This window comes from Hypanus sabinus, chromosome 5 (genome assembly GCF_030144855.1).
Source record: "Hypanus sabinus isolate sHypSab1 chromosome 5, sHypSab1.hap1, whole genome shotgun sequence".
NCBI classification, from domain to species: Eukaryota; Metazoa; Chordata; class Chondrichthyes; order Myliobatiformes; family Dasyatidae; genus Hypanus; species Hypanus sabinus.
Genome location: NC_082710.1, coordinates 56,388,695 through 56,411,231, shown reverse-complemented (window position 1 = coordinate 56,411,231; position 22,537 = coordinate 56,388,695). Strand labels below are relative to the sequence as shown.

The 22,537-nt window shown below is 37.8% G+C and overlaps 1 protein-coding gene across 2 annotated transcripts in view; it reads right to left on the bottom strand.

Moving 5' to 3' along the window:
• The window catches only part of plaa (phospholipase A2-activating protein), a 55,323-nt gene that overhangs the window by 19,977 nt on the left and 12,809 nt on the right, over positions 1 to 22,537 (bottom strand). For both annotated transcript variants that reach the window (XM_059969985.1, XM_059969984.1), the window contains exons 3-10: positions 20,618 to 20,811; positions 10,678 to 10,778; positions 10,469 to 10,589; positions 6,229 to 6,396; positions 5,377 to 5,512; positions 4,514 to 4,683; positions 971 to 1,128; positions 22 to 241 (exon numbers count right to left, since the gene is read on the bottom strand). In XM_059969985.1, coding sequence (XP_059825968.1) covers positions 22 to 241; positions 971 to 1,128; positions 4,514 to 4,683; positions 5,377 to 5,512; positions 6,229 to 6,396; positions 10,469 to 10,589; positions 10,678 to 10,778; positions 20,618 to 20,811 — 1,268 coding nt within the window. The remainder of the gene's footprint in view (positions 1 to 21; positions 242 to 970; positions 1,129 to 4,513; positions 4,684 to 5,376; positions 5,513 to 6,228; positions 6,397 to 10,468; positions 10,590 to 10,677; positions 10,779 to 20,617; positions 20,812 to 22,537) is intronic.

Here is a 22,537-nt window from a genome sequence, read left to right as displayed (position 1 = left end):
TAGGACATCAACCTCACTAACCTGTGAAAGGGTCAGAGAATCCGGTGCCTGTTGATCCTAATGTATGACCTTTTGTATTCTCAATAATGAAATTCGCAACCTGATCTAGGAACATTGGGTTCAGGTCATTCTTTTGCAAGAAGTTGTGTGCAACAAGCCATGGATCTTCAGAAATATTGTATGGCAGTTTCATTGAAGGTCCACCCTCATTAATATCAATGGTAAATACATAATCAAATTCCTAATGTGGGGAGAAAAATACAAAACATTCTTATGTTTAATGTCATTTAGGACTCAAGACTAGTTACTTTCAATATAATAATAAATTCATTGATAGTTTTATGTAAAGATAGACCCAAAGAATATCAATTTTGATAGAGAACACTAAAGGCAATGTACTGCACAGTGTATTATTAAAGCTTCTTGTCTAGTAAATAAGAGCGGACACAGTCACCAGATTTGAGTATGTAGGTTTATCACCATTTTACTCAACAATGGGTGACATGATGCTTGTAAGATTAAAGAACACTCTTGGAGATGTACACATGTGTATGTGCATATGGCAAAAACAGTTGTAAACTAGATACACCAAAGAAAAATGTGACTAAATCAGTTGCAGAGAATTGAAAGGCTATACAGTAATTGTCTGTTCAATATTTTGTTTATCCAAAGAGGGTGAATTTAGCCAAGAACGGATACTTGGCTGCTACTGTCACCATAAATATAATATCAGCAGAGAGAGTTCTTGAATGCTCTAGAAGCCAACAAAATAGTGAGTTCAGATAGCTGTATGACAGACATTTTGACTTTAATTACTTTATTATTTTAATATCCTAACACAAATGAAACCATAACATACTTGCAAATATAAGTGAATTTACATTGTTTTCTATATGTACACTGGAGTAGACTATCATTTTAGATACAAGTACAAATGTATCAGATGACATTAATTAATCCTTAAACATACTTTGCCTTCATAAAGAACTTTGCCTGAGGACTTCTGTGTTCCTCCTGATGAACCCACTACATCACCTATCTTTATCCATCGCTCATCAACGACACTCCACTGATAAGCCTGAACAGCATCTCCAACTCTGATTAGTCGTGTTTGACCTTCCTTTGTGCCTGAAAAAGGGTTAAACAAAAATACCAAGTTCAACAACCAAAGAATATGGACAAAAGATGACCTAATGCTCATTTTAAGTTTGGCTTAAAACACAAGGTAGTTTTCCAACTATCTTGTTCTGGATTTGTGCCTTTAGAACCATACTTTAAGAATGAGTAAAATTAGCTGGTCAAATGCAAGAGAGATTATCATCTCCCTCTTAGTTCTTATAGATTATTTTCTTTTAAAGCAAAGTAGTAACCATCCAGTTTGCATAATGAAACTGGCAGGCTTGGAAAAGAAATTAAGAAAATAGCCAGGATTCCTTTATTTGGGACACTATGCCGCTTAACTGGGACAGGAGATTGTTGCCGAACAGTTTATTACCAGCATCGGCCATGTGCACTTGTGTGGCCATTAGACATGAAACTAGTTGTTTTTAAAAGGCATCAGTTGCATTTGATGGTGTTCAAAAAAGCAGTGATTTTTGCCACTGTAGTTGGCGAGAAATAAGCAGTAAGACAATTCAGAATGATTTTGCTCACTGCAGTTTCAAGCATTCAGACTTGGAGATGCCAGAAACAGCTGGCAGTAAAAATGAAATGCCTTCACTAGTTCAACAAGTACACAACTACAAAAAATTTGAAGATACTGACAATTATCTTGAATTTTACAATGAAAATGAAGGTTTGGAGCATATGCAATCGTCAAAAGCATTGTAGGAAGGCAGTCCATTATCTTTACTAGGTGTCTGCACTGATTTTACTCATTTATAGTCAATCAAAAGAAGCCAGCATACTCTAGATAAATTCCTCCATCAACAACTATTAGGAACTCATAGTTACACAGTATTGTAGTAATATTGGTTCTGTTTTTCATTTAAATACATAACTTGTTACTAAGTAAAATAGCAGTTTCTTTTTTATACTTTAAACTATTTTCATGAAACTTCAGCTAACGGGGGAGCTGCTTAATTGGGCCAAAATGTACTGGTCCTCGTGTGTCCCAATTAACTGGAATCCAAGTACTTCCTTATGTTGTATTGCACCTGCCACTTCATTGCCCAGCCTCATAACCTATCTAAGTCCTTCTGTAGACTCCTTGCTTCCTCAATATGAACTGCCATCCACCTACCTCTGTATCATTTGCAAAACTGTCCTCAATTACATCAATTCTGCCATCTAGATCATTAAGATACAATGTGAAAAGTAGCACACCCAACACCAACCCCTGGGGAGAACATCCAGCTAGTCACCAGCAGCCAATCAGAGAAGGCCCCCTTTATTTCCACTCTTCTCTTCCACAGTCAGCCAACCTCTTATCTATGACAAGTACATCCAGCATCACATATCCACATGACAGTATTCTGCAGTCTTAACCAAGATAAACATATCAAGGTGTTTTACAAAAAAAAGGACTAACTTGATTGATTCCTTATATGTGAGTGCTATCTAACAAAGAGGAATTAGATTGAAAGAACTTACTGTTTTTTCAAACTTCAGAAATATTATAAAATTGAATAAAATACTTAAAATTCATTGAGCCATTCGGTTAAGAGTTATTTTACCTTTTCAAAGTTTAAATTATCAGCATAACATTTTAGTAATTTAGGACTTATGTAAAACATTTTCAAAACACTGAATTTTGCATTGCTAGAATAGATTGATTTTGGTCACAAACAGAATGAAATATGAGCACAGATCATATAATGGAATTGAGGCAGACAAGCTGAAAAGTACTAAATTTACAGCAGGTTCAAGACTTTTTTTTTCAGTTCTTATATTATTTATTTATTTTATTTTCAGTTCCACAATAATACTATGCTTTGAACAAAATATACTTTAGTGAATTCATAAAGCTTACAGAGTAAGTGATAATAATTTTGAATGTATGCATAAAGTTTTGTATTTAAAAGGATGATAAAACACAAGTAAAACTTGTTACAGAGTATTAATTCAACTAAAAATCAGACTTCAGTTTTTGTTAGAATTTGCAAGCAGTAAACTGAAGTTAAAAGTTCACAAACTAAGAGCTATATAGTGAGCCAAGCATTAAGACAATGAGGCTGTGTTAGTTGGTCTTCATCAAACCAGGCAACATGGGCTAAATTATTTGCAGCATTGTGACCAGAGTTCATGTTGGCAGACCAAGCTGATGTTTTCACTTGGTATATCAAATACAGTCACAGGTATAGGCAATCAATAGTTTTTTTTTGTGTTCTCAGGATATTTGTGTGCTCAGGGACTGCCCTAACAACATTAATTTGGGTGGCTCTCCATTGTCGGAAGTTTCTACGAATATCTGTGCTAATTATTTCTTTTTTTTACAAACAAAGGCGCTTGAACCATCAGAGGTGTCTCATTAGATACAATGTGCTTCCACTGTATACATGTATCTCAAAGGAACCAATTGTTAACCCAAAGTACTGAAGTAAACAATGCCATTGCAGCTATTGAAATTGTATTGAATTACCTAGGGTTAACATTGATATATTAAAAAAAAATGTGATGTACTTTGAGGTTATGAGCCTCTACAAAGAGCGTCTCCAGAATGATGACTGCCTGTTGTGATGAATAAAAACTTCTACATCACCAGCTTCAGTGCCTCTCCAATGACTTTAATCAGTCACACACATGAATATATCATTATATAATTTATACCATGAACAATAATACTGTGAAATATCAAAACCAAAAAACCAGTTCAAAGAGCTGACAATAATATTCTTTTATCACGATTTTTTTGATGTATCACGTGAATAATGCAGATAACACCACCGGATATGAAGTGTATTTTAGCTTAGTCAGCAACATATGGAATACCATTGGGACTCACTGTTGAATCAAGAGGCGGTGAGGAAGATCAAATGTGTGCTCATCTCATATCCAAATACATCTCATTTTTGCGCTGCAATACTCAGACACAACAATGCTCACAGGGAAGTCTAGAACACTGTATTCAGTACAGCTAGCCTGCAGGTGTCTATGGAATTTTCTTCTGTCTGCCAGTGTATTTCAGTTTCCTATATCCATAGAGTGTTTAGGCTTTGATTATGGTACTTGTATATTTAAGGGTATTTCAATCACAATTTGTATATTTGTACATTAGTAATTAACAAGTATAAATTCTATAAAAAGAAATTGTAAATACTGCACATCAGTGTTAAGAAAATACACAAAAAAATCACAACAGCTGTAAAATATCCATCCTGCAATTTTTACTAGGAAAGATTAAATGCTCATCTTCATCTAAAAGTATTTGAAACAGAAATAAGCCCTTGAATATTACTTTTTCTATTCTGTAAACAAGAATATGTTACTAGATTTAAATGTAGATTTCAGCACACTATAAAACAACCTTCCAATTTTAATCAAGTTTTAAAAAGGAGAAATATATTTCACATACCTGGTTCATTAAGATGTTCTTTCCCTGGGAGATCATTGATATTTATATCCCCTAGATCTCCAGTCTTAGGGTCTATAGTTGCGCTGGACAACTCATTCTCAAAAGTTTGGATCTCTTCTGCAGAGGCCATTCGTTCATCGGCTTCAGTAAATACTCTTATTACACCATCACTACAACAGAAGTTCATCAGCAAACATAGATCAGTCAAAGTATCTTACATCTTAAATCATCTTACACAGCTGTATTCAGGAAAAATAAACCTTATAATATGAAGAGGCATTGACCAAAAAGGCACAGTTTAGGGCAGCTTAAAGGAAGAAGAAATGGGTTTAAAGACAAAATTGGAGAATTGGGTATTAAAACTACAGGCAGGAGCTTTGCTGCCAGTGGGACAAAATACGAATCAAGAGGAGTCCACATATAATAATTATGCATAGTTGTATAAGAGGAATCCGAGTCAGGATGTTGTCTCAATTTGAACAAAAGAACAATAAATCAGAAAAAGGGTATTTTATATTATTGACTCAATTTTTTTTGTAAGCATCTGTCCATCAGCAAAACAATAACTACTTGAGATCCTGAAAAAAAACTGATTTATATTACACTTTGCAAATGGCAGGAATTAATAAGGAGTTTGCATGTCCTCCCTGTGAATGCGTGGGTTTCCTCCAGGTACTCCTCTTTCCTCCTACAGTCCAAAGACATACTAGTTAGTAGGTTAATTAGTCATTATAAATTGTACTAGGATTAGGCTAGAGTTAAATCAGTGGGTTGCTAGGCAGTGAGGCTCATTGGGTGGGAAGGGCCTGTTTGGTGCTATATCTCAAAATAAATAGTAAAATAAAATAATACTGCAAATTTACCTTGAACCTGCAACAATATCACTGTTATCCAGAACACAGCAGGACCAAACAGACTGAGCTGGAAGTCTGATAGTTTGAGTACATTCTCCATCCTTCCAAATTCTTAAGGATCGATCCTCCCCTGTGGTAATAAAATCTGAAAACAAGGAGACCAATGCAATCAGAGAAAAGTACAACTTAAATAGCATACATGAAAAAATTAACAACAAAAAGGTTGTAATTTGATGAAGAGACACACATGTAATTTACAAGACATGAATAAATGCAGTCAGTAAAAGACAAATCCAGACATTTTGAGACAGATTAACTATACAATTTAGTATAAATATTTAACATAATTAATAATAGATTTGAACTAAAATAGGTATTTTTAATCACTTGCTCAATTCTCATACTAAGCTCATATATGACTAACTAGTCTTTGAATGAATTACCAATCACAGAACTTGTCCAAACTCTGCAATACATCTACCAAATCTCATTTGACTCTCAAATATTACCACTTCTACAAAACTCGAGGAATGATAAAGACATGTGGTATTTCATTTTTCCATCTGTAATATAATTATGTACTATTACTTAAAAATGTTTCTATGCCAAAAACCATCTTCCATTTTATGGCACAAGAATGATTTTCATTCATGAGATTCCCTCTCCAAAATAAAACAAGAATATGTCCAAAGCACCAAAAGAGTCTGTAAGACAATCATTTACACTAGTCAGGCTTAACACAACTGTAGGTGTCAGCAATTTAAAATGTTTCATGCTCTTGAAAATTGTTGCAAACTAAACATTAAATTTAAATGCATCAAATATATCATAAATAAAGAGAAGAATGTTAGAAATGCTTACCTTTTCCATTTGGGAAGACTGATAAGCTGTAGATATAATTTGTATGTCCATAATAAATCTGCAAACACTGCCCAGTAATTTGCCATCGTCGAACAGTGGCATCGTTACTGCAAGACAGGAACTCTAGTTCATTCAAAATGGCCAGTCCTCTAACACAGTCGTTATGACCTAAAAAAGGCCAAAGTTAATAATAAAAAAAACAAAATTGAAATACACCTATTAGCAATATAATAATCTTACGAAATATTTCATCTTGCTAATCAGGTGACATGCAAAGTTACAATGAAAAACAAATTACCCATAAAAAATTGGATACAAACATAGGAAACATAGGATGTATTTGGACACCAAATACAGCTTACTTGATAGAACATGCCCTCTCTTACCCCTATCTTTCATCCTAATTTAACCATCAGCAGCATTGCCTTCTATTTTCTTTATCCTTACCCATTTCCCTGTTTAGCAACAATGTCTCAACACAAATTAAGCTTAATATTACTCTAATATTAAGGTAGATGACAGACCTCTTGGTCAAAGAGGTTTTAAGCAAAAGCAAGGAAGACAAGCACAAAGATTTAAGATTAAAATTCCAGAGTATGGCGATCAAAAACTCTTATGTTAGAATAACTGAATTCAGCTATGGAAAACTGCTCCTTATTTGGTTCATCTTTTAGTTGCTTGACTTCTGGCAAGATGGCCTCAGCGACCAATGGCAACATCTTGTAAGCAATTCACATCTACTGAATATTCTTCTTCTATATGAACTTTTATTTCTTCTGAACTGCGATTGATTGCACCTTTGGGCCAAATGAATGAACTGGCTATTCTGTGAACTCCTTGGAGATTTGGCGTGGAGTACAGCTGCGTACACTGAGTGTGTACACCACATTGATTGCTAATGACGGAACACGAACCTGTCGTCGGCTCCATTACTCCGTGGCAATTAAAGCATCAATCAAGATTAAAATCGACAAGGATGAGAATAGAAAACGAACGGGTGTTCAGTACCATCTGAATGCATTTGACAGATCTCTCTCTTGCTTCTGCCACCAGAAGGTACAAGAGTCTTAGGTCCCACGCTGCAAGGTTCAATCAACTCAGCAGTTCGTGGCTGGGGACTCTGCAGTTTGATGCTTAAAGTTTTGTGTGTTATTTGTTTTTTTGTTGTTATTTGTGCAATTTGTTTTTTTTTTAATAATTGTTTGATGGTCTTGTTTTTTTTCTTTAAATGGGTTCTATGGCATTTCTTTGGTTTTTACCTGCCTGCAAGGAGAAATTTCAAGATTGAATACTATATACATATTTTGATAATAAATGTACTTTGAACTTCAAATCTCCTCCAATGGGGTTAGAGGAGATTAAAGTAAATGATATGAACCACATCATAATGGATTTTGAAAAAGAGGAAAGAAACTTTAAATGCAAACTGCTGCTTCTCCTGGATAGGAAGCACAGGGTTTTTGACAGATGTTTTTCACAAAGTGTGGATACTTGTTGGTGATCTCACATTTATGGAGGGCAGAACAAGGAATGCTGACAAGAAATTTATTGTAATACTCAAGTCTATAGGAGTAGATGATCCAAGTATTATCGCAGAAGCACAAGTACATGAACGTAGTGAGCATATAAATGCCTGCACAAAGCTGTTTGGTATTAAATATATAAACAAGGATTCAAACTTTCCAGGACAGAGATAGGGAGGCTATTGGGAAAACAGTCTGTGGAAAAAAAGGTACTTAATTGTAAGAAATGTCTATGTTATATTGAGTATTGGATATCAAAGACATAAACAATATTGATTGAAAATTTTAAAACTGAAGTATTGCTTGAACAGGAACCACTGCATATTAAAGCTATGGGAATCAAGTAAAAAGTATCAAGTACAGGAAAATATTTTGAGGTAACAGATCAGCCATGATGAGACTGATTCATTAGTAGGTATAAGGGGTTAAATAACCAACTCGCTACTGCTATTTTTAATGTAGAATCATAAAGAGTACAACACAAAAAGGCAACCTTCAGCCAACACAGTCACTATGAACCATTCACCACCTATTTATTAATCCCTTGTCTATCCTGTTTTTAAAAAGAAATCTTGCTTTTATATATTTTCTCAACTCACTATGGTAGCATTTTCACACCATATATACAAAAGCTTTATAATTAACTATTTGATTTACTTGATTGCCATGACAATTATTAAATATTTCTGTACATTCCCAAAATTGTAAACACTCTCCATATCAATGTTATTCAATTTTTCTCTTTTCAGGAGAAAAGGAAGACAATATAGTCATCATTTCCAGACATGTTCATATTGAGGACTCCATAGTCCCCACCCCCACTTCCCCAACCCTTACAAAACTATCTGCAAATAACCTAGTATTGCTCTACCTCTTTCCATAATACAATTCCATAATTAAAACTGTCAACAAACTAAAATGAAAGTCCTCAATGCATTTAATACTGTACTGTCCCTTCAAGTTTATTTTGTTTACCTTTAAGCCCATTCTTGATTGTTCTGTCCTATGATACTTATAATGTATAGTACAGTGTATTTTATAATATGAATAATAGTTTGTTCTGCCCAATCAGAATATCCATTGTCCACTAGATACGTGTCTGATTCAGTGAAAGAAATAACAAACAACAGAATTTTACCATCTAAGAAATAATTTTGCTCACTCAGAAATAGAGAATACTGAAAATTGGAACTCACTTTAAGATAAGGTTTTACTAAGTGATGAAATTGCTGAGGGCATTAACAATATCTTTGTGCCTCTCTAACCACAAGTGAAATCCCAGAGGACTGGTGCATAGCTCATGTTGTTCAATTATTCAAGAAAGGAAACAAAGATAATACTGGGAACTATAGACCAGTGAGTCTCACATCAGTGGTGGGGAAGGTACTGTAGAGGATTCTTAGGGATATGATTTACGAGCAAGTGGAAAACCATGGTCCAATTAGGGAATGCCGGCATGGCTTTGAGGGAACATATTGTGTCTTACTAACTTGACTGAGCGTTTTTTTGGAGGAAGTAACAAATGTGATTAATGGAAGTAGTTATGGATGTTGTCTCTATATGCATTAGACAATGTCCCTCATGGGACGTTCACCCAGATTAAGATTAAGACCCACAGTGAATTGGCTACCTGGATTCAGAATTGGCTTGTCCATAGAAGACAGAGTAGTGGTCCATCGATTTACTCTGGCTGGAGGTGTTTTGCAGGATTCAGAACTGGTTCCTTGCCATTTGTGATATATATAAATGACCTGAACGAAGATGTACATGGGTGGGTTAACAAGTTTGCAGATGATATGAAGATTGGTGGTGTTGTGAGTAGCGTAGAAAAGGATATGGTAGGATATGTATCAGTTGTGGATATAGGTGGAGAAATGGCAGATGCAGTTTAAACTGGCTAAATGTGAAGTGCTGCACTTTGAGAGTGTAAAGGTATACAACACTGTTAATTGCAGGATCCTGAGGTTCAGGTTCACATCTCACAGAAAGGGGCCAAATCAGTTGTTAAAGAAGGCATATGCCAAAAGAGATTAGTTTAGTTAAGCATTTGATTACTAATCTCATCGCAGCACTGTGGGCTGAAGGGGCTGTTCCGGTGCTGTACTGTTTTATGGTCTACAAGCTATAATACACCTTTAAATGAATTCACATACACCATTCTGTCAAGTTATGCAAGAGGCTCTAGTACCATCCATCAGATAGAGTCTATCAATAGCCTATGAATCTCAAATCTCTGACGGTGGTGTCTGAAAAGAGGATGCTGTTCAAGTTGCGTGCCATCTTGGACAATGTCTCCCTTCCACTCCATAAAGTACTGGTTAGGCACAGGAGTACATTCAGCCAGAGACTCATTCCACTGAGATGCAACACTGAGTGTCACAGGAAGTCATTCCTGCCTGTGGCCATCAAACTTTACAACTCCTCCCTCGGAGTGCCAGACACCCTGAGCCAATAGGCTGGTCCTGGACTAATTTCCACTTGGCATTACTTACTTATTATTATTTAATTATTTATGGTTTTATATTGCTATATTTCTACACTATTCTTGGTTGGGGCGACTGTAACAAAACCCAATTTCCCTCAGGATCAATAAAGTATGTATGTCTGTCTGAAACGACCCACCTTCCATTTTTAAAGGTAGAAATCTGAATACAGAATTATACAATGCTGTTAGCATGTTGGAGATGTGAAAAAATCCAGATTATACACAGACTTACCCGTAAATGTTCGCTCACATCGACCAGCTTTCCACATCTTGATAGTTTTATCAGCAGATCCTGTCAACATGAAACCTTGTTCAGGCAGTATCTTTACTGCCCATACAGCTGCAGTATGGCCCTAAAACAAAATGTACTTCAAGTAATATTAAAGCATGAGAGTTCAGAATCAAATTCATTATAAATAATAAAAAGAAAATAAAACATACCTGTAAAGTCATCAAACATTTCTCATTCAACCAGACTTTGCAGGTTGTATCCCAAGATCCACTGAGTAAAGTACCAAATTTTCCAGCTGACAGACTGCAGACTGAAGAAACATAAATGTACATAGGTGAGGGATGTGGATCTTTGAACTAAATTTTGAATAAACCATCCACATCCATGAAAAATGTAATTTGTTCTTGCACACACAAAATACAAGTTGTTACTCCAGCACTGCCTGAGAAGCTCTAACAATAATAGTTGTGGCCCATAGTTATAGATTAGCAAATTTCAGATTTAAAAAAAAATACCAAAATACTGGCATTCCTTTCCAAAAAATCATCTTTTTAAATAGGATCACATCTCACCAACACTAACATATTACTTTAAATAATCAGCATTTATAAAGCAAATTAATAAATTTGCAAAATAAACAGTTGTAAATCTGAAATAGAAAAAGTACTCAGCACGCTATACAGCATCTGTAGAGAGAGAAACTTTTTAACTTTGATCACCACTGAGAAAATGTTTGTCACCAACTTACGTGAAACTAGAAACAACCATAAGCTATAAGAACAGAATTAGGTCATTTGACCCATCGAGTTTTCTCCACCATTTCATCATAGCTGATCCATTTTCCCTCTCATCCCTAATCTCCTGCCTTCACCCCATATCCCTTCATACCCTGACTAATCAAGAATCTATCAACTTCTGCCTTAAATGTATACCCAGTGGCTTGCCCTCCACAGCCTGTGGCAATGAATTCCACAGATTCACCACTCCCTGGCCAAAAAAATTCCTTCTCATTTCTGTTCTAAGAGGATGCCCCTCTATTTTGAGGCTGTCTTCTGGCCTAAGACTGCCCCACCAAAGGGTACATCCTCTCCATATCCACTCTATTGAGGCCTTTCAACATTTGATAGGTTTCAATGAGATCACCCCTCATTCTTCTGAATTCCACTGAGCAGAAGCCCAGAATCATCAAATCCTCTTCATATGACAAACTTTTCAATCCCAGAATCATTTTCGTGAATGTCCTTTGAACCCTCTCCAACGTCAGTGTATCCTTTCTTAGATAAGGGACCCGAAAATGCTCACAATACTCGAAGTGAGGCCTCACCGGTGTTTTAAAAAGCCTAAACATTACGTCTTTACTTTTACATTCTGGTCCTCTCAAAATTAATGCTAACATCTCATTTGCTTTCCTCAGTCCTGACTCAACCTGCAAGTTAACAGTTAGGGAATCCTGCACGAGAACTCCCAAGTTGTTCTGTACCTCAAATTTTTGAATTTTCTTTCCAATTAGAAAATAATTAACTCCTTTAATTCCTCTACCAAAGTTCATGACCATACACTTCCTGACACTGTATTCCATCTGCCACTTCTTTACGCATTCTGCTAATCTGTCCAAATCATTGACATAAAACATAAAAAGTAGTCCCTACACAAACCCCCATGGAACACCATTAATCACCAGCAGCCAACCACAAAAAGCATTCCTTTATTCCCACTCTTTGCCTCTCAAGAGCAATTAATGTTCTTTATGTTAGCGAAAATTTGATAGAGGGGTGAGGATTGTGTAATTTAACCAACTACCATGGCTTATGTAAACTATTTCATTGGTGGGGCTTGTTCTGGACAGGCACACGATGATTTCAAGAAAACTTTCTCACATGTAATCAACCACACAATTTTCCATAATGTAACTATCATATCTTATCTTGGCGGTAACATGGCACACAGCATGAAAATAGGTTCTTTGACCCGCCATGTCCACACCAACCATTAAGCATATATTTACAGTACCTTAAAAGTATTCAGACCACACAACTATTTTCATATTTTTTATTGTCTCGTTTTCTAATTTTAAAATACATTGAAGTGGGATTTTTGAGCTAATCTACAAAAGATTGTGCATCATGTCAAATCAAAAAAAATTCCAAAAAATTGTCAACAATTTATTAAAATTTAAAAACTAAAATAGTGAGGCTAAAGAAATATTCATCCCCTATGCTCACTTTCCTCAGCTGCAATATATTACTTTACTAACTCAGCCAACTTGTTGATGTAAAAAATTGAAGGATTACCTGTTTTCAATGAATTCATAATAATAAGTACTCCCACTCTTTAAAAGGTCCAACAGTATGGTAGATTTTCAACAGACCAAACCAAAATGAAGACAAAAGAACGTTCAAGGCAAGTCAGGGAAATGATAGTTGAGAAGCACAAATCTGGGGAATGTAGCATCATGCAATGGGGATGCTTTTCAACAGCAGGGACTGGAAATCTGGTCAGCAGTGATGGGAATATTAATGCTGCTAAAAGGAGCGAACTCCAAGATAGAAACTTGATAGCCTCTGCCAGAAAGCTTGAACTGGGGAGGAAGTTCATCTTTCAGCAGGACATCAACCAAAAGCACAATGCCAGTACAACTATGGAGTGGCTTCAAATGAAGAAAACTGACATCCTTGAGTGGCCCAGAGTCCTGACGTTAACCTGATCGAAAACTCTGGCAAGACCACAAGACTACTTTCCACCGCCACTCCGCTACTACCCTGGCAAAGCATGAGCAGTTTTGCAGGGAATGGACAAATCTTGCTCCATCACATTGGGTAAAGCTAATAGAGACTTAACCAAAAAGATTACCAGCTGTAATAGCTGTGAGAGGTGGTTCAACTAAGTACTGAACAAAGGAGGATTAATACTTTTGACCTGCTCCCATTTCAGTTTTTCATGCTTTTCAATTTTCCCTATTGTTTGGGCTCTACTGTGAGAAAGGAAGCATGTGATTCACAAATAAAAATTCTCAGTTAAATTGATCAAAATCCCTAATTGTAATACTTATTTATGCGAACAAAGGGCTGGGTGCTGAATACTCTTACAAGGCACTGTATACCAATCTTACAATAACCCTATTTTATTCTCTCCACAATTCCATTGATTCTCAACAGATCATATTTCATTACGAGCAATTAACAATGACCAATTAACCTGCCAGATAACACACTTGTGGAATGCACAAGAAAACCAGAGTAGCCGGGAGAAACTCATGTGGTCACAAGGGGAATTAGCAAATTCCACATAAGTCGACTGAATTCAGGTCAATCTACGAGGTAGTGGTTCTATCACTCACAATACTGTGTTGCCCATAATCTATCACTTTAGAACTCACTCAAATGTTATCTTCATAAAAATTTCCAAGGTCACTCCTCTCTTTCTCACCTCTGAAAACTCAGGATTTAGTTTAATAATTGCAACCTAATCTCAGCTAATGCTTAAAATACTATATTAAAACACTGGATGCTTAAAAACTACACATCCATCTGTCCCTTTGCTTTTCAAAAGTCGAAATAAATTTATTAGCTAAGTATATATATGTCACTACATACAACCCTGTGATTCATTTTCTTACAAACATTCACAGATTTTAAAAAAGCACAATAAGTAAAAATCTACCCATGAAGACAGACAAACAACTAATGTGCAAAAAGCGACAAAATGCGCAAATACAAATGGAAAATAAAACAAAATTAAATAAATAGATAGAAAGATCTACTGAGAACATGAGTTGTAGAGTCCATAGCTTGTGGAATCAGTTCTGTTGGGGTGAATGATGTTATCCACTCTAGTTCAGGAACCTAATGGCTGAGGGGTAATAACTGTTCCCAAACCTGGTGGTATTGGACGCAAGGCTCCTGTACCTCTTTTCCAAAGGCAGCAACGAGAGAGAACATGGTGGGGGTCCTTAATGATGGATTTTGCTTTCGTGCAGCAATGTTCCTTGTAGATGTGCTCAATGGTGGGCAGAACTTTTAACTGTGATGGACTGGGCTGCATTAACTGCTTTTTATAGGTGCTTCCGTTTAAGTTCATTGATATTTCCAAATCAAATTCTGATTCAACCAGTCACTATATTCCCTTCTGTGCATCTATAGAAGATTCTTCAAAGGTTTAGATGACATTGCAAACTTCATAGAAAATAGAGACACGCAATGCATTCCTTGTAATGGCACTTATGTGCTGGACCCAAGACAGAACTTCTGAAATGTTCACGCCAAGAAATTTAGTGACCCTCTCCAAATCTGATCCCCCTAATGAGGACTAGCTCATGGATCTCCAGTTTCCTCCTGTAGTCAATAATCAGCTCTTTTGTTTTTTTTCTGACATTGAGTGAGAGGTTGCTGTTGTGGCATTATTCAGCCAGATTGTTAATTGCCTTCTGATTTGTCACTGCCTTTGATTTGATGGTGTCATCAGCAAACTTGCCTGTATCCTAAGACAAATCTGATGTTGAACAAGGCTTTTTTGAAATGAACACTAGGTGTGTAAAATGCACCTTACAATTTGTTAGAACTCCTCCCTCATGGTTATTACTATCCTTATACTTAAGTAAAAATGCTAATCATTTTACGCAACAAATTCTTGTTGGCAGAATCTCAGATGTGATGCAGAGGCTTACCAGAATGAGAAAATTCAGCTGGATGAGTGGTCTTGCAACAACAACCTCACATTCAACATCACAAGACCAAGGAACTAATTGTGGACTTCATGAAGGAGAAATCTGAAGAAAACACACCAGTCCTCATTCAAAGGTCAACAATGAAAAGGGTCAGCAGATTCAAGTTCCCGGGCTCAACACAATGATGTGATCATGAAGAAGGCATGCACCAGCTCTACTTAAATAGGAGCATGAGGAAATTTGGTAATGTCACTTACAAATTTCTATAGATGTGTGGTAGACAGCATTCTGACTGGTTGAATTTCAGCCTGATACTGCAGACTCCAGTGAACAGGATCACAAGAGTGTTCAGAAGATTACAGGCTGAGCCTGTTCGATCACAGGCACAACCCTTCCCCACCATCAAGGACATCTTCACAGAATAGTGCACCAAAAAAGGCAGCATCCATCATTAAGGATCCTCACAATCTGGGGTATGCACTCTTCCATACCACCATCAAATTTCTGAAAATTCCATGAACATTACCCCTTAATTCCATTTGAAAAGAATAAGTCTTGTTGGGAGGAAGCAACAAATGAGACAGACATTGTTCGAAGGCGGGACCCATTTGAAAGGAACAAGTCCTCATTGGGAGTGAATATAATTTGAGCCAATACAAAAAGGGAGGTGTAAGCTGAGTAGCCACCATTAGAGTGGGCAGCTTTGGCTCAACAAGCTTAGGCAAGGATGGGTGGAGGTTCTAAGTTTTTGTCTTCTCTTTCTTTGTCTAGTAGAACATATAATGTGCTGAGAATAGGTCCAGAGTGACGAATTCTTTGTCTGAGATGTGGGAACTCTGGGAGACATACAGTCCCCTTGATAACTAACTACATTTTCATGAGGTGTATCAAGCTGCAGCTCCTTAAAGACCATGCTAAAGAACTGGAGCTGCAACTCCATGACCTTCTGCTCACACAAGAGAATTAGGAGGTGATAGATAGGAGCTACAGGGAGGCAGTCAACCCCACCAGTACAATGTACTCCTTTGGCTGATCTCCTCGATAGTAAGTATACCGCTTTGGATACTGTTGGAGTGGGGCAGAATGACCTATCAGGGAGAAGCCGCAAGTCTCTGGCACTAAGGCTGATACAGTGGATCAGAAGGGCACAGGGGAGAAGAAGTGTGCAGTAATGATAGGGGACCTCATAGTTAGAGGAGCAGACAGGAGACTGTGAGCATGAAAAAGAAACCTGGATGGTATGTTGCCTCCCAGATAACAGAGTCAGGATGTCTCAGACCACAGCAGTCTAAAGGGGTAGGGGGAGCAAACAGAAGTTGTGGAACATATTGGTACCAACAGCATAGGTAGGAAAAGGGAGAAGGTCCAGCAGAGAAAAATTAGAGTTAGGTAGAAAGTTGAAAAACAGGACCTGGGCAGGAATATCTAGACTACTGCTTGTGTAACATGCCAATGAGAGTAAGAATAGGATGAGTTGGCAGATGAATGTGTGGCTGAGGAATTGGTGCAGGGGGTAGAGTTTCAGATTTCTGGGGAAGGTATAACCTGTACAAAAAGGGAGTTACACCTGAACCCAAAAAGGGACAAATACACTTGCAGCCAGCATTTACTCAAGTAGTTAGTAAGGGTTTAAACAAATTTGGCAGGGGGGTGGGAATTGAAATGATAAGGCTGAGGATGGATAGTTGGTATATATGTAGATGCAGTGTGTAGCGGGATGAGAGGAAGGACAACCAGATGACAGGGCAAAATTACAGCCAGTGGGATGAGATGAAGTGTAACATCAGGGCAAAATCAAAAAGGATGGTGCATACAGAACTGAAGGTGCTATATTTGAATGCATGCCAGAATACAGAATAAAGCAGATGATCTTGTTAGATATTGGCAGATACGACACTATGGCATCACTGAGTTGTGGCTGAAAGATTATAGTTGGGAGCTTAACATGCAATGATAAACCTTGTATCAAAAGTACTGGCAGGTAGGTGGAGGGGCAATTGGTAAAAAATGTAATCAATTCCTTAGAAAGAGATGACATAGGATTGGGCGATATAGAATCCTTGTACATAGAGTTAATAAACTTCAAGGGTTAAAAATACCCTGATGGGGGTTATATACAGGCCTCTGAACAGTAGCCAGGATGTAGTATACAAATTACAAAGGGAGAGAGAAAAGACATTGTTATAATAGTCATGGAGGATTTCAATATGCAGCTAAATTAGGATCCAACACCAAACTGTTTTACCTAAGAGAGGGAATCTGTAGAATGCCTACAAGAGCAGGCTTTCAGAGCAGCTTATGGTTGAGTCCATCAAAGGAAAGGCAATTCTGGACTGGGAGTGTGTACTGAACCAAACTTGATTAAGGAGTTTGAAGTAAAGGAGCCCTTAGGAGGCAGTAATCATATGATAGAATTCACTCTGCAGTTTGAGGGGGAGAAAAAGTTAGATGTATCAGAATTACAGTGGATAGAAAGAATTACAGGAGCATGAAAAAGGAGTCGGATAAAGTTGACAAGAAGAGGACACATGCAGGGATGTCGGCAGAACAGCAATGGCTGGAATTTCAGGAGACAATTTGAAAGGCACAGGATAGCTACATACACCCCAAAGATAAAGTAGTATTCCAAAGGGAGGATGAGTGGAAAGGAACTCTGCATGGGGCAGAGTTGAGTGTAATTGCAATTACTAAGGAGAAGGTGCTTAGGAAGCTGAAAGGTCTGAAGTCTTAAGTCACCTGGACCGGATGGACTGGTAGCTAGAGATTGTGGAGGCATTAGTAATGATCTTTGCTAATATTACCATTTCTGCCACAGTAGCATAGCAGTTAGCGCAACACTATTACAGCTTGGGGCGTTCCGGAGGTCGGAGTTCAATTCCGGTGCCATTCTGCAAGGATTCTGTGTATCCTCCTCATGGAATGTGTGGGTTTTCTCTGGGTGCACTGGTTTCCACCCAGTCAAAAGACATACTAGGCAGGCTAACTGGTCATTGTAAATTGTCCTGTGATTAGGTTAGGGTTTATCGGGGTTGCTGAGCAGCGTGGCTCCAAGGGCCAGAAGGGTCTACTCCATGCCACATTGCTAAATAAATAGTTAAGAATTACTAGATTCTGAAATGGTTCCAAAGGACTGAAAAATTACAAACGTCACTGCACTCAAAAGAAGGAGTGAGGCAGAAGAAAGAAAATTATGAGCCAGTTGGCTTGATTTCAATGGTAGGTTAGAAACTGGAGGCAATTATTAAGGATGACATTTCAATGTACTGGAGAGAACATGATAAAATAGGCTAAAGTCAGCATAGTTTCCTCAAGGGCAAATCTTGCCCAACAGATCTACAGGAATTCTTTGAGGAAAAAGCAGGCAGGATAGACAGGAGAGTCAGTGGATGTTGTTTACCTGGATTTTCAGAAGCCTTCTGACAATGTGCTGCACATAAGGCTGCTTAACAAGGGAAGTTCCTGTGGTATTACAGGAAAGACACTAGCTTGGTTAGAAGATTGGCTGACTGGCAGAAGGTAAAGAGTGGGATAAAGGGATCCTTTGCAGGCTGGCCGCCAGTGACTAGTGGTGTTCCACAGGGGTCAGTGTTGGGACCGCTCCTTTTTGCATTATATGTCAATAATTTGGATGAAAGAATTAATGGCTGTGTGGCTAAGTTTGTGGATGATACAAAGATACGTGGAAGGCCAGGTAGTGTTGAGGAAGCAGGCAGTCTAGAGAAGGACTCAAGACAGATTGTGAGAATGGGCAGGGAAGTGGCAAATGGAACATAATATAGAGGAGTATATGGCCATGCACTTTGGTAGAAGGAATAAAGGCAGTGACTATTTTCTAAACTGAGAAAAAATTCAAAAATCAGAGGCACTTAGGAGTCCTTTTGCAGGATTTCTCTGAAGGTTAACGTACAGGTTGACTCAGTAGTAAGGAAGGCAAATGCAATGTTAGCAAGCATTTCAAGAGGACTATAGAATAGAAAAGCAATAAGTAATGCCTAGGCTTTACAAAACACTGATCAAGCTGCACTTGGAATATTGTGAGCAGTTTTGGGTCCCTCATCCAAGAAAAAATGTGCCAGCATTGGAGAAGGTCCACAGAAGGTTTACAAGAGTGATTACAGGAATTAAAGGATTAACAGGAGAGCAGCATTTGGTGGCACTAGACCTATACTGCTGGAGTTCATAAGGATGAATGGGCAATCTCATTAAAACCAATTGGATATTAAAAGGCCTAAAAAGAGTAGACGTAGGGAGGATGTTTCCTATAGTGGGTAGATCTGGGACTGGAGTTCCCTTCTTTTTTCATGCCATAGACCAAAGCCATTAAGCAAGGGGTCTGTGGACTCCAGGTTGGGAAACCCCTGGTCTACAGCCAGAGGGCACAGCCTCAGAATAGACCCAAACCCTAATGCATTTAGAACAAAGAGAAGGTAGAGTTTCTTTAGCCAGAGGGTAGTGTATCTGTGGAATTCATTGCAATTGACGGCTGTGGAGACCAAGTCATTGAGTATATTTAAAGCAGAGGTTGAATAACTTCTTGATTAGTCAGGGTGTCAAACGTTACAGAAAGAAGGCAAGAGAATGGGATTGAAAGGGATAATAAATCAACCATGATAGAATGGCAGAGCAGACTCGATGGGTCGAATGGTCTCCGATGACTCACGATTTTATGGTCTTGAATTTTGCATTATAATTATTTCTTCTTCCATGAAATTTCACATCGTTTTAGTGATAATAAATATGATTCTTAAATATAAGATAACAATTTCAGGATAACTTTTGTATTCTAAAATATTGTGCTTAAAATTCCTGAAACAGTGAAATGCTGGCAAAGAACTATATTGAAAATCATTCTAAATTAGTTCTCCAATCAATAATTGCTCAAATTTAATGCAACCAGTAAATGTTTCAACAGCAGAAATTTGCAACAGATGACCTCCAAATTACTGCCAAAGAGCACTGCTCACTAAGACAATAAAACACGAAGGTAGCTTTTCCACTGAGAACACCACAAGTCTGGATCTGATTTCGTCTGGTCCTGATTTCCAGTAACCCCAAACAGAAATCGTGCATGTGAACTGGAAAGCATATGGCAGAAATCTGAGCAATGTGTCGACTTTTACTACACTACTGGGACAAGATACTAAAGTAACTTGATGGTGATGGGTTAAGAACCTTTCAAGAAAAATTGAATAAAACAGTTGAAAACCAAGTTAATATCACGTTTCCATTAGCCTTCCTAAGTTTCCTCTACTGAATTTCAGCAGCAGCCCACAATGTAACTTCAAACAGTTTAAAATCAGGCTGCATTTAACTGCATAGTTAATACATTCATCTAAAGCATCATCAATTTGAATCATGAAACAGTAACAACATGAAACAATAACAAGTCAACTCAGCAAATAAGCAATTTTAATTGTGCATTCCAAAAGTTCACAATAAGCATTATTTAAAATATTAAACCAAATACTAAAAATAATGATTTTTACCTGTATTTTTATGACCTTTTAAAATGTACAGTGGTGTTGGGCTATCCAATGTGAAAACACAAATGTTATGGTCATTCCCTCCTGTTGCAATGAGTCCTCGAGGATATGTGTCATTGGGTGCAATGATACACACACAGGACACAAAATTTGAATGTCCATTCATACAGTGCATTTCTGTAAATCCCCTGTTGGGACTAAAATAGAGTAATCCAATTACAAACAAGGGAATGCTTCAAACAACAAAACACGTAGGTAGTTTTTCTAAAGTTAAATATTCAAAATGTTAAGATACTAAATTGTCATCATGTTTGCCTGAGCAATCTTTCACAAAGAAAGGTAAATAGTAAAACTTTAAAGTTCAAAGTAAATTTATCACCAAAGTACATACATGTCCAATATATTGTACTACATACAACCCTGAGATCCATTTTAATACTTGCATACTAAAACCAAACATCTCTAATATGATTTGTACTACAAGTTTCAAGTCACAATTACACTTCCTATGACCTAAAGCCAATTCATTTTCTGGTCATTAATGTAGGAAGTATCAATTGAAAACAGGAAGAAAAAACAGATCTCCTAATTCCCAGGAGACAGAGTCTAAAATGCTCATATTTGGCCATCTATGCTCTATCTTTCAGACTGAAATGTTGACAGCCAATTTCCTTTCACAGATGCTGCCTGACTTGTTGAGTCCCAAGAATTTGTCTGTTGCTAAATATAATTCTATATTAAATAGATGCTGGGCTCTATTCCTCTTAAAATAAGGAATCAAGTACTGCTGACAAGAAAATTGTAAGGACCAACATAGTCTACACAAAGTTGTAGCATTAGATAATCATCTCTTTTAAGCCAGAGTCTTGGTTTCCTCTGTAACAGCTAGCTAAAATTAGAAAATTCAAAGTAGCCCAGACAATGAATCAGGAATGTTCTGGTCAACGTGGCTAATTTGATGCCACTAAAATTAAATACATTGGTTTCCGGTTAATTGGGACACAGCAGGACCAGTACATTTGACCCAATTAAGCAGCTGCCTCAGTTATACCTCCATCCCCCACCAGGAAGATCTCAAAGCTCTCCAGTTCTTTTTGGATCTCAGACCTAACAAATTCCCCTCTACTACCTCCGTCTAGCCGAATTAGTTCTTACTCTCAATAATTTCTCCTTTGGCTCCTCCCACTTCCTCCAAACCAAGGGTGTAGCCATGGGCACCCGCATGGGTCCCAGTTATACCTGCCTTTTTGTTGGCTTTGTGGAACAGACCATGTTTCAAGCCTATGCGGGTATCCGTCCCCCTCTTTTCCTTCACTACATCAACAACTGCATTGGCACTGCCTCCTGAACGTATGCTGAGCTTGTTAAGTTCATTAACTTTGCCTTCAACTTTCACCCTGCCCTCAAATTTACCTGGTCTATTTCTGACACCTCCCTCCCCTTTCTCAATCTTTCTGTCTCCATCTCTACTGATATCTACTATAAGCCTACAGACTCACACAGCTACCTGGACTATTCCTCTTCCCACCCTGTCTCCTGCAAAAATGCTATCCCCTTCTCACAATTCCCCTGCCTCCACCGCATCTGCTCTCAGGATGAGGCTTTTCATTCCAGGACGAAGGAGATTTCTTCCTTTTTTTTAAACAAAGGGGCTTCCCTTCTTCCACCATCAACTTAGCTCACAAACGCATCTCTCCCATTTCTCACACATCTGCCCTCACCCCATCCACCGATCACCCCACTCGGGATAGGGTTCCTTTTGTCCTCACCTACCATCCCACCAGCGGATCCAACGTATAATTCTCCGTAACTTCTGCCACCTCCATGGGATCCCACTACCAAGGACATCTTTCCCTCTCCACCCCCCTTTCTGCTTTCCGCAGGGATCGCTCCCTACAAGATTCCCTTGTCCATTCATTCCCC